This window comes from Epinephelus fuscoguttatus, linkage group LG12 (genome assembly GCF_011397635.1).
Source record: "Epinephelus fuscoguttatus linkage group LG12, E.fuscoguttatus.final_Chr_v1".
Lineage (NCBI taxonomy): Eukaryota > Metazoa > Chordata > Actinopteri > Perciformes > Serranidae > Epinephelus > Epinephelus fuscoguttatus.
Genome location: NC_064763.1, coordinates 9,066,166 through 9,079,959, shown reverse-complemented (window position 1 = coordinate 9,079,959; position 13,794 = coordinate 9,066,166). Strand labels below are relative to the sequence as shown.

At 41.2% G+C, this 13,794-nt stretch overlaps 1 protein-coding gene across 1 annotated transcript; it reads left to right on the top strand.

Moving 5' to 3' along the window:
- Positions 1–1,389: 1,389 nt before the first annotated feature.
- LOC125898231 (protocadherin beta-15-like) lies at positions 1,390–7,914 on the top strand. The gene is made up of 4 exons (XM_049591976.1): positions 1,390–4,252; positions 6,950–7,011; positions 7,117–7,229; positions 7,574–7,914. Exons 1-4 carry the CDS (start codon positions 1,721–1,723, stop codon positions 7,843–7,845), a joined length of 2,979 nt encoding a protein of 992 aa, XP_049447933.1. The 5' UTR covers positions 1,390–1,720; the 3' UTR covers positions 7,846–7,914.
- Positions 7,915–13,794: the final 5,880 nt, after the last annotated feature.

Genomic DNA, 13,794 nt, shown 5'->3' with positions numbered 1-13,794 from the left:
ACAAACTAGAGTGCTAAAGCTCAAATTTGTGATATCATTATAAAATGTGGAGCTGCTCCACTGATGACATATTCACAATCTGGCCTTGTCACTTATCGACATTTGGTCATGGACTTTCAACGTCAAGATATGACTTGCAAGGTACCCTTAGTGCGTCGGTTGTTGATGTTCTGGGAAGACGTATCAACCTCTGCCTGTTACATGCATTGTCTGTTTTCAAAATACACTTCCGTTTTCACAGGAAATGGACAGTTTGCACACAGTCTCTTTCAAAATAAACACACTATGTAGGTATAACACCACAGATTGAGTTTTTTTCCCTTCAAGAACAAACGCACGTGGTTGGGTTTAGGAAAAAGGAACAGAGTTTGACTTTACAATCATACAGAAAGTGAACACCGGCCTCCTGGGTGAAAGGCGGTGATTATTCGACCCACCACCCCTCCTGCCCACCCAACTCTGACTGACTGCCGCCAGCTGAACTTTTGCTGTTGTGCTGTTGCGTTTCCCTGTGATGCCCCTGGGAGATGTTAAACAAAAAACAGTGACAATTGTGTATCACGCTGACGTGAAAAGATGGCTTTTTTTGGCAATGTCTGACACCAGAAGTCAGTGACCAACGCTGGAGTGAGACCAGGTTGCCATTGACAGTAAATGGTGCAAGATTTTCTAGATGACACCTAGGGGAATTTTCTGAGCATATAAGCACATTTTTTGTTTAAGAACTGAGAACACTACAATAAAAATAAAACTCATTTAAAAAAAATAAAACATTCTGTGGGTCCATAAAATCAGTCTCCCATGGAGCAGCTCCAGACTTTATACATGATGACATGACAAGTTTGAAACTTATTTCTCTGGTTTCTGACTTTGACAGAGAGTAGCTAATGTACATACTGGAATTCCTAATTTAGGTGGTGTTCCCGTTTAAGGATTGCTATCACTCTTTATTAACTGGGTAAGGTCTTGAAAGCTGGGTTGAGTAGAGGCTTCTACTCATCCATGGATGACTTAAGTTCTCAATTCCAATCATAAACAAAAAAATAAAAGATTTTCACAGTGATTTCCTTCCATAGTCTCAGCTTGTTATGAAAATTAATTTATTGAAAAATAAATAAATAAATAAATAATTCCTCTCCAAATCTTTAGAAGCACAAATTCATATACATCTTTACTGCACCGTAACACATAACAACACTTAATCGAGTAAAACATTTTATTCAAATGAAAGTAGCTTGATCAAGAATTAAAAGCCTACAACTGTAACTTTTTATTGGTTTAGTGAGATAGAGTAAATATGCTGTTTATATCCGCTTATGCTAAACTCCATCCGTTGAAAATAATGAAACACTCCTATAAGAAATTGAATCAAGTACGTCTGACCTGCGGTGAAAGCCTGGAGACTATGACATGAATTTGATCGGGCTAGTAGGCAGGAAAGATTATCAGAGCAGATGTCGTTTCCCTCCTATTGGAACAGTAGGGCCAATAATAAACACACGCACACACAAACCCACACTAATCTGAGACAGGCTAGTAGCCCTTGCACATCCCTTTCTCTCTCCTCTCTTTTCTCTCAGGCAGACAGCCGCTGTTCCAGTCCCACCAATGTCAAGTTTTTTCCACACTGTATTTTGCACAATTCTGCCTTAATCATCTTGTATGAGTGCACCAGACACATAGCGCTGGGTGTGAGTTGCGGCACTGCTTCAGCCTACAGATGGACAAACGCGGAGAGAAGAAAAGACTGTACTGTGGGAAATGGCACGTAGTTTGCCATTTTGCGTTGTTCATTTGTTTCTTGGATGCAGTCCGGGGACAGATTCGCTACTCGATCCCTGAGGAACTGGAGCATGGAGCTTTTGTTGGCAATATAGCAGAGGACCTGGGCTTGGATTTGGGAAAGCTCTCTGCGCGCAGGTTCCGGATAGTCTCAGGTGCCAAGAAGCAGTATGTGGAGGTAAATTTAGAAAACGGAGTTTTATTTGTCAATGAAAGAATTGATCGGGAAGAACTATGCGAACAGAGTTTGTCCTGTTCTTTTCACTTGCAAGTGGTCATTGAAAACCCTCTGGAGCTGTACAGGGTGGAGATGGAGATCTTGGATGTGAACGATAACTCTCCTAGTTTTCCGTGGACCGAGTTTAATTTGGACATATCTGAGTCCGCAGCGCCAGGATCCCGTTTCCCACTTGAGAGCGCACAGGACTTAGACGTCGGGTCCAACTCGCTCCGCACTTATTTGCTAAGTGTAAATGATCATTTCCTTTTGGATATACAGACGCGCAGCGATGGCAGTAAATTCGCAGAGCTGGTCCTTCAAAACCCACTGGACAGAGAGCAGCAGAGCGCGCATCAAATGGTTCTGACGGCGGTGGATGGAGGCGCGCCAGAGAGATCAGGCACTGCGCAAATTGATATCACCGTTTTGGATGCAAATGATAACGCGCCTGTGTTTGATCAGTCATTTTACAGAGTGAGGCTGGCTGAAAACGCACCCAAGGGCACAGTTGTCATAAAACTCAATGCGTCCGACTTAGATGAAGGTCCCAATGCTGACATCACCTATTCATTCAGTGGCCACGCGCCCATCAAAGTGCGCCAGCTTTTCAGCGTGGACTCGCGCACAGGGGAAATCAAAGTTAAAGGAGTGATAGATTATGAAAAGTCCAGGATGCATGAAATTTATGTACAAGCAAAAGATAAAGGCCCCTCTGCTGTAGCAGTTCACTGTAAAGTGCTGGTGAACGTTTTAGATAAAAATGACAACCTTCCAGAGGTGATTTTAACATCAGTGTCCACACCTGTGCAGGAGGACGCACCACCGGGTACGGTGATAGCTGTCATCAGCGTGATGGACAAAGACTCGGGTGAAAATGGGAATGTGGACTGTGAGATCCCCCATCACGTCCCATTCCAGCTCCACTCATCCTTTAAGAACTATTATACATTAGTAACGTGTGATTTTCTGGACAGAGAGGCGGTCGCAGAGTACAACATCACCCTTACTGCGCGAGATATGGGCTCCCCACCTTTATTCACAAGGAAAACTATTTTGGTCCAAGTGTCTGATGTAAATGATAACGCGCCCCGCTTCAAGCAGCCCTCCTATACTGTGTATCTGACTGAGAACAATGCGCCGGGAGCATCTGTTTGCTCTGTGACTGCACTGGATCCAGATTCTGGTCAAAACGCATACCTCTCCTATTCTATACTGGAAGGTGACATACAGGGAATGCCCGTGTCCACATACGTGTCCATAAACTCGGACAACGGAAACATTTACGCACTGCGATCCTTTGACCACGAACAACTTAAAAACTTTCAGATCACAGTTCAGGCTCAAGACGCAGGGTTCCCACCTCTGAACAGCAACGTGTCAGTGACTATATTTATTTTGGATCAAAACGACAATGCACCTGTAATTGTTTCACCGGTTGCGCAAAACGGCACCGCGCCCAGCGAAGCGGTGCCCAGATCAGTTGACGCCGGTTACCTTGTCACCAAAATCAGCGCGGTGGACGCAGACGCAGGTCAGAACTCGCGTCTTTTTTATCAGATGCTCCAAGCAACAGACCCGAGCTTGTTCAGCATCGCTCTATACACAGGCGAGATCAGGACGATACGCCAGTTGGTGGAGAAAGAACCCACGAGGCACAGATTGGTCATTCTTGTGAAGGACAATGGTCAGCCGCCCCTCTCGGCCACTGTTTCCATCATTCTGTCAGTGGTTGACAGCCTGCCAGATTCGCAGCCCGATTTGGGTGACCTGTCACTAAGCCCACATCACAGCTCCAACTTCACCCTGTACTTAATCGTGTCTCTGGGCGCAATCTCCTTCACATTCCTGGTGGCTATTATCGTCCTGGTTGCAGTGCGGAGACTGAAGGGCAGGCCGTCCAGCAGAGAGTCCAACTTCCCCTCCATCGGCGGGTGTTGCTGCTGCTGCTCCCGCTCAGAAGCATCCACCACCACAGAGGTGTTCAAAAAGTCCAACTTAAATGTTCGGATGTCTTCAAGCGCGTCCGGCTGCGCGGAGGCAAACAGCAACGGGACGCTCCCTCAGGTCTATTGCTACAAAATGTGTCTGACACCGGAGTCGTCCAAAAGTGACTTCATGTTCCTTAAGCCTTGCAGCCCGGTAATGTCAGTTCAGCAGAATAATGCCAAGAGCACAGATTACCTCACCTCTGGCTGGAGCGCACTGGACCGTAATGAACTGGCCAACAACAGAGCAGCGACCCCAAACGAGGTAACACGCTGAAATCTATCGAAGCATACACATCAGCACAATAGAGGGGTTATTTCTGTTATCATTTCAGAATTACACGTATCCCCAAACTATATCCATCCAGCTATGTCTCTAACTAGTCCGCCTGCTGTCTCACTTCAATTAGAAATGACAGACAGGTTGACTCAGGGGCAAATGTCAAAATTCATTTTACACTGTAGGGGGCGCTCTAACACATTCTGTCATTTATTATTAATATAATTATATTATAGAAAATATATCCTCAACCCAGGCCTACTGTAATGGGGGTGGGAGGCGGGTTAAAAGGCAGAGGTGACCCTGGCCCAAAGCCCAGGGGGCCTTGCTAAGGGTTATGCACCACTGTTGGTGCAGGAGTTAGTTTGGATGAGAGGCCCAATTTGGAAAATTTAGTCCCCCTGCCTTTAATTCCTAATGGCTGGCCTACTTTAACCAACCCACAAGTAGTGAAAACATAAAAATGATAACAATATGGCAAATTACCACAGTATGTCATGGTGTGTGACATGCATAAAAGGTGTTGCAGGGATAGAAGAGATATATGTTTTTATCACTTGAAGTTGTACTTAATACTGCTGCTGTATTTTTGCTGAAGTCAACAACATCAGTAAAATATCTATCAAAGTTAACCCTCACATCAGCAGATTGGACACTAACTTTGCAATTGATGTGACATCTTCTCCATCATTATAAAGTAGCTCTGGGGAGCATTTTATGTCCCTTTCTCAGTTTAAGACATGTATTAGATAATGTAGTAAAACCTGACTTTGTTAGAGTTTCTTTTTATGGAACTTGACTGTCGGCTGTCAACATGAACATCAAACACAAAGTCATGTCAGCCACACCGATTTCGACTATACAGTATGATGCCTTTAGCCCTGCCATTGTAGAGTGCTGCCAGGATGACGTTTTTCTGTAGGCTGATGCGTAAGTAAGCGTCACACTGGTTCCCTTGTCAAAAAGCCTGGGGATTTCTCCATTGGACTTTGGATCATTGCTGGAAATCAACTCTGTGGCGAACAAATGTTTATGATACTTACATGTTTTGTTCAGCAAGATATTCTTCATAAATGCACACCACTTTGATGACTATTGAAGCCTAAATGCAATCACCAGAGGTAAAAGGCTAACGTTGGGCTTTTAACAAACTACACAACGGTCTCATTACGTAATGTCACCGCCATAACAAGACTGTAAAACCTTGGCTTGGCTTGGTGTGATAATGTTTAGTAGTTTGATTTAGCCCCTTGTTAGCAACGGCCTTTTTTTTTAAGACACATAGAAGGTCCAAAGTTCACAACTGGAGTATTTCCTAATGTATTTTATGTTGTAGAACAAAACATGAGCATCTCTCATTTATAGTTCCAGTGCAAAATGACACATTGATGTTAACATTACTTTTTCACACACTTCCTGACTGAAGTGGAGTGTTAATATTGATACAGTGTGACAATAATACATTTCCATTAATCAACAACCAATTAACAAATCTTAATGTTATGCAAAACTAGGGAGTGGAATGTATTCAGAATGTACAGCTATAGGCTGTTGGCTAGAAAATGCACGGGTTGTATGCTTGCGATATAACATTCATACAGGTGTTTAGAATAATATTGTAAGGAGATAACCATTCATAAAGTGTTCACTTTCATAACACTTAAAAAAACTATCACAATCAACAATGATTCAGCCAACATAACACTCAAAGTACACTCTAGTTTTCCAAATTTTATACACTGATAGTAATAAAACAGAGACACATTAGGGTGTTTGACACTGATTGTACCTGCCTACAGCAGACGAGCAACGGCTTCTCCTAAGACAAACCACACGCCAAACTGCAGCACACCGCAACACTAGAACTGATAGTAGTAATAACAGCATTTTTTAAAGTTCTTTTATGATTATAATTACATTTGCGAATTATTATTTTGGACTAACCAAGTCTCACTCTGAAGTCATCGAAACCTGGTGGTTGGTCACTGACTTCCAGCATCAGACACTGACAAAAAGCGTCAGCATTACACGCAGCCAGTTGCCATTGTTGTGTAACGGCGCCCAGCAGCAACAGGAGGAAAAGCAGTACACAACAACTTAAGTTAAGGGGGCAAAAAGTCCAAGTGGGTGTGTGGGTTGTGTCGCGGATGGGTCCAGCAACCACCGACCTTCATCCAAGATTGGATCCCAGATTGGATGAAGGTCGGTGGAAGGTCGGTAAGATTGTAAAGCCAAAGCCTGTTCTTTTTTCCTAAACCCAACCATGTGTTTTTGTTGCCTTAACCCAACCACCTGTGTGCTGGCTAAACATAATGTGTGTTCATAGCAGAAGGAAAGAAATGTCAATTTGCGGTGTTGTACTGACATAGGACATTTATTTTGATAGAGACTGTATGCAAACTGCACATTTCCTGTGAAAACGGATGTGTATTTTGAAAACAGACAATGCATGTAGCAGGCTGAAGTTGACACGGTGTCCTAGAACATCAACCACCAACCCACCCAGGCTACCTTCCACGTCACATCTTGCTGTGGATAGTCCATGGAATGGTTGGAATGAGAATGTGTTGTTTAGATGGCGGTGTGCAGTTTCCTGTTGACATAAGACATAAATGCAGTGCACATGTTCAAACTGACTAACTGAGCTGGTCACTAAGTGTTTTTTATGTTTCATCTGTACAGCTTAGGTATTCAAACAAGGACTGGACCTGGACCAAGAACCAACGCAACTCAGCATACAAGAGGTGAATACCTTGGTTGACTTACAGTAGTTATAATACATACACATGCACACAGACACACATAAATGCACGTGCCTAAACTTATATCTTTTATCTCTTTATCTTCAGATACAGTTCAGCTAATATGGAGGGCACTCTTACTCGTCAACAAAAATATGATGACCATGGGTTTTCCTGCTCTGTGGCACCACAGTACTGGACCTGGGGAAACCATATGAACGGTGGGTGAACTGTGCAGTTTGGGTTCATTATTGTTCGCATGAAAGAGAGTGGTGGGTTGGGGGCTCTCCCTGTGTCTGTGCCTGCGGATTTATTCTGAAATATAAAATGGTAAACTGAAAAGCAGATAATACCAGGCCCCAAAATTGGTGGTGGTGGTGGGGGGATTTTAATGAGGATTAGTTAAGTCCCTGCAAGATGTGTTTGGCTTTTTTTTCCTAAGCTGAAATTAAGAGGATGCCTTTAAAGCCACCTTATTCAGATCAAGTATACTGTATGTAAATACTGGCTCTTTGCAGAAATAATCTTCTGATACAAACTGTAATTTATGCGCATTTTTTAACAGACTGCAAGATGTCTCTTCAAGAGGGAACAGTTCCTCACTACTCATGGACCCCAAAGTACACTCAGCCTCATTCTGAACCACCAGACTACCAGCACAATGTGTACATACCTGGCACCACGTCTGACTACAGCACTCTGAAGCTGGCACCCAGAGGAGAGCTGGATGTGTACAACACTTTCTCTACTTTTGGAAAGAAAAAAAAATTCATCTCTAGCTACGAACAATCTTTTGACAACGACGATGGTCTCATAAGTAATGACATCTACAAATGATACACCAACTATAATGTATATTCTGTGTCTGACATATATATATATACCATTACTAGTTCCATTTATAACTATAAGACAGACTGTGTTTTTCCTTTCCAGTGGAATTTAATAGCACTACTTACCAGAAGCTATTTTTTGTTTGTTTGTTTATACTGATATAAAGAATAAATAAAGTCTATTTCGAGTCATGGTGGGATTAAGTGATGACTTTTCCATCATGAAGTTGTATCTTTATTTAAAGGGAATAAACCACTAGAGAGAAGACTTTACTTTTCCAGCAGCAGTGAGCTCAGGTACACGTGATTTGATCTATTTGGAGGCTGCTGGTTCTCAATGGGGTTATAGTGAATGTCTAACTTCAAAAAAAGGCTCGCAATTTCAGCAGCTTACAGTTTATTGCACAAGGGTCGTCCGTGTACCAGTCACTTTTATGTAGACCTTTTTTGTTGTGTAGGGACACCTGCTGTGTGTCAAAGTTGTGAACTGACTAACTGTACTAGCAGGAAACTTTATACTTCATAGCCTTCAAAGTAGTTTCTACTTTAAAGCTAACACACTATGTATTTCAAACAACATAACTGCTTTAGTCCACAAGAACAACCTTTGTCAACATGATTTTATCCGACCAAGATTTTCAACATTTTCTACAGTTGCAATTGTCTTATAAGTTCAGCCTCTTTCATCAAGTCATGCCCGGTGCTTTTAGTGACAAGTCATTTGTTCACAGTCTGAATGCAGTCCAGGCACAATGCACAAACAATGCAAACAGTTAGCAGAGGTAATACAATAGCAAAAAGACCCAAATACATCTGATTTCAGAGATATAACATTGACATAAGGAGTGTAACCAGCTATGTGTCCATCAACCAGGGGTTACAGGGTTTTACAACAAGTGTCATCACAGCTGTGACTGTACTCATCGGGCCTGTGCAGCAGACCATTGCACTAACACATCACATCCAACAGTTGGCACAGAGAAGGGTAATAACACAGGTGTAATGTTGCTGCAGGCAACACACACATCCCAAGACTACTCAGACTGATTGATTACAAGCAACTGCTGGCATGATTCAGTCACTGGTTATATGCATTCCAATTTGTATTTATCTTTGAGTATGATTTGTGTATCTACAGATGATTACAGAGTTATGCTTGGTGAAACTATTCTCTCTGTAAGTATTCTATGTACAGTATATATTAATATCAATAAATCTGTCTGAAACTCTGCAGCTGTTGCCTTTTTCACAAAACAATCATGCTTTTATTCCTGTGATTGATGGATGATATGCAGAACCAATGTGTTTATGTGGCTCTGAAATAACTGCTAGAAGAACTAAGTGTTCATTTCATTAGGAAGAAATAACCCAATTGCCATGTTACATTTGTATGCTATTATATAGTGGATATGTTGATTTTTTTTGTAGTTTCAACAGTGTTGTTAGGTTTAGGCACAAAAAACACTTTGCTATGGTCAGAAAAAGTCCATGTTTTGGCTTAAAGTACCCAGTTTCGGGGCACAATCTAGGCTAAAAACACAGCGACATCTTGGTAAAAAACAATCGCTTTTCATGGCACAATCCTTGGAGCAAATGCAGCGATGCCTTGATAGAAAAACAAATGCTTTTTATGGCACTATCCCGGCTGGAAGTGCAGCAGTGTCTAGGTAAAACACAAATGCTTTTTTTGTGAAACTACCCCAAGTGGAAACGTAGTGATGTCAAGGTAAAATACAAATGCTTCTCATGGCACTTTCGGGGCAGGAAGCACAGTGATGTCTCTATAAAAAAGAAACAAGTTTTGTGGCACTTTTCCAGACAGAAATGTTGCAATGTCTTGGTAAAAAAACAAGCAATTTTCATGGCACTATCCCAGCAGAGAGTGCGGTGATGTCCAGGTAAAACACAAATGCCTTTTGTGGCATGACACCAGCAGCAAATGCAGCGATGTCTTTATAAAAAACCAAATGCTTTTCCTGGCACTATCCCAGCTGGAAGTGCAGCGACGTTCAGGTAAAACACAAACGCTTTTCGTGAAACTATCCCAGCAGGGAACGTAGTTATGTCAATGGAAAACACACATGCTTTTCGTGGCATTATCCAGCAGGAGATGTAGAGATGTCTGGCGAAAACATGAATACTCACTGTCTGTCACTGTCTGGGCAGGAAGCACAGTGTAACAATCAAACACACTTTGTGGCACTTTTCCAGCCAAAAATGCAGCAATGTCTTGGTAAAAAAAAAACAAGCACTTTTCATGGCAACATCCCAGCACAAAGTACAGTAATGTTTAGGTAAAAAACAAATGCTTTTGTGGCATGATCCCAGCAGCAAATGTAGCGATGTCTTGATAGAAAAACAAATGCTTTTCAAGGCACTATCTCAGATGGAAACACAGCGATGTGTCTGAGGATAAACATGCCCTTTTCATGGCACTATCTGGGCAGAAAGCACAGCGATGTTTGCACTATTCCTGGTGGAAAAGGGAAGGCAGCACACAGACAGTGTCAATTACAGTTAAAATTACAACTATGGTATTTTTGCACTGATCAATATGATCGAATATTATCTCATGGCACTGAGAGTGTGGAATAAAATGTGGCAGCTGCACGATTAGCTAACTGGCTTCAAAAGTGCCTCCGTGAAACAAGCTCAGGGCAGAACTGGCAACACTGCTGCTAATCTGGCTTGCCCTGACCTTTCTATGAAAGAGCTCTTTACAAATTCAGTCATTTTGTGCCAAGATGTTGACATTGAGTTTTGTCTCCAGAGGGGTCAGTGGTGTGAACCATGGAGTCACATCTTTTTGGGACACCAACTATGAACGCCACTGCACAATTCAAACCATTTCCCCCCATGCTGAGATGCAATCATGCATAGTTATTTCAGCCAACCTCACTAAATCTTTAAGTTAAAGGCAAGAGCTCAAGCTTTGGATCCTTGCTCTATGACAGGCACACCAGTGTACATGAAGCCTATGGAAGAAGAAGCAGTTGTGACTTATAGTTCTGAGTGTCATTTAACCTTTGCTCTTGATATTCTGGTCAGCAAACCTCGCATTTCAACTACCACTCTGGAGATAATCCTCAAGATCCATCACCTCTAACTGGGCTATTGCAGTCCAAAGGGTTAATCTTGGGCCTGACTGCCTCAGTGAACTGCTTCATGTTCAAAAATCCGAGTGCCAAGGGCCATTTTCAGATTCATTTTGAAGTCTGAACATGGAGTCAGAAAAAAAAGTCTGACAAAAAAATGAATATATAGCTCCATCATTTAACACTAGGATTTAAGAAACAAATCCAGATAGGCCCACAACTATATCCTGCCAATAATTACAGATAACCAAGCCAAGACTTATCTTTGACTGTATCACAACCAATACCAAAAACAGCCAGGCTTCGCCTTCACAATATGTCCCTTGTGCAATAAACAGAGACACATTGCATATGTCTTGCTTCTGTGCCATGTAAAATCTGTTCAGAGCCCAATCTGTGTTGCTTTATTTCTCTTCATAGCTTTCTCTCTCTTCCAGCAGTCACCAACTCCCACAACTCTGGTTTCTCCCCTTTTCGTCCACTAGAGGGTGCCTTTCCCTCACATATACCTATTTAAAGAGACTAGTGTGTGCACTATGTTGGAATTCACCATTTTATTTCCATACTCGAGCTAAACAGTAATTCTCTGTTGTTTTACTCTTCATCTGATAACTTGTGCATCTGCATATATTTAAAGAAAATCATCCCATTTATTTAAAGGAGTCTGACAAAAAAGGTTTAGGATCAGACTTGACTATCATTTAACATGGTGGAATTGCTACATACAGTCATATATATGGTACGGTCAGTACATGCAAAACCAGATTAAACTGGCTATTTTCATGCCTCATGCGTGCCAGGAGCTCAAGCTTGTCCTCTCCTCTACTCTACACACTGTTAGGCAGTGGGCGGGTGGCATTGCTTCTATAATAAGTACGTGACACCTGGTATGACCATGACTCCTATATCCTACATTTAGTTAGTAGCTGGGTGAGAACGGCCTCACGAAATACAACTCCAATTCCAAAAAAGTTGGGACACTGTGTTAAACGTAAATAAAACAGAATGCAATGATTTGTAAATCCTTTTTGACCTATATTCAAATGAATACAGAACAAAGACAAAATATTTAATGTTCAAACTGATAAACTTAATTGGTTTTTTTTTTGTAAAATATGATGCCTGCCATACATTATAAAAAAGCTAAAAAAAAAAAACAAAAAAAAAACTCTTTGGACTGACACAAAGTGGAAGAGCGTGCTGTGGTCTGATGAGTCCACATTTGTGTTGTCTGCGTTAAAGAGGAAAAGGTCAATCCAGATTGCTACCAGCTCTAAATTAAAAAACCAACATCTTTGATAAAATGGGAGATCCTAAGTGCCCATGGCATCATGGGTAACCACACATCTGTGGAGGCCCCATTAATGCTGCAATGTACATACAGGTTTTGGAGCAACATATGCTGCCATCCAGACAACATCTTTTTCAGGGACATCCCAAGCCACATTCTGCATGTGTTACAGCAGGGTGGCTTTGTAGTGAAAGAGTGCCATACTGACCTGCTTGCAGTCCAGTCTCCCACCACAAATTTGTGGCACATTATGAAGTGCAAAATGCAGCAATGGAGGCTCTGGAGTGGTAAGCAACTGAAGTTGTAGACTGAGCAAGGATGTGAAAGAGTGCAGCCTCAGCCCTACTGGGGCTTTATAGAAATGGTTTGGATGGACCATGGACACTCATCAAAGAATATATAAACAAAAGACACGTACATTTAGTTTAAGAGCTGTTATGAATGTTGAAGATAAGCCAGCACAAGGAAAAGAATTCTGAAGGCTTTAAGTAGAAGGCAGAAACCTTCTCAAGAAGGAGTGGTGATATAATGATCTCTTCAGTAAGTATATGTATGTTAATCTGTAATCTCTGGAAAACTGTCTTTGTGTTGTGTTTATGTGTGGTATTTGTATTTTGGTCCTTGTAGTGTCATTAAAATATCAATTAAAAAAAAGGATGGGAAGGAATATCACTTTCCAGACTACAACAATTAGTGTCCTTGGTTCCCAAACACTACTTACATGTTATTAAAAGAAAAGGTGATGTCACACAGTGATAAACATGGTCCTGCCCCAGCTTTTTTGAGCTCGTTGTAGATATCATATCTAAAGTGAAAGTTTATTAAAGTGAAAAGGGTACATTCTATGAGCTATAGTAACATAGATTTTCATAGTTTTATTGATTTAATAACATAAATCGTACTTTTTTGATTTACTTTAGAAGTACTTGACTCAATTGGATGCATAATTTTTATATTCATTGAAATACGTAAACCTGACAAAAAAAGACCAACTAATTTCTTAAAGTGCAGGAATAATATGTATGAATTTTAAAAATAGGCAAAGTGCCCCTTAAATTCAACTTTAATCATTACAACAAAAAAGTTGATTTTAAAATTGCATATGAAATTTATCTATGTATCTAAATTTATCTATTTGAATAAGCATTTTTGCTTTACTCACATACATGAACCATGTGCAAAATGAGCCACTGGGTCGTTCTTTAATATGAGAAACCTTCAAACGATCTCCAACACATATGACCTGCGTGTGTGTCTTTTCCATATTTAATCATCATATAATTTAGATACACACAGTTAGTGCAACACAGATATATTTTGAATGCACACATGAAACAGAAAGACTTACAGTGAAAAGGTAAATTAGTAGAAAAAACTTTTAAAAAAAACCTTAAATGCATTTAAGTATAAGATAGTATCTATGTGTGAGTGTGTATGAGTAGGTGGGTGTCCTCCTGTAGTTCTTTATTTTGTCACCAGATGGAGCTCAAGGAGACCATGTTTATGACCATCCTCCTTTTACTGCCCATGATGTCAGTATACAACCCCTTTAGTTGGGGAAACCAAA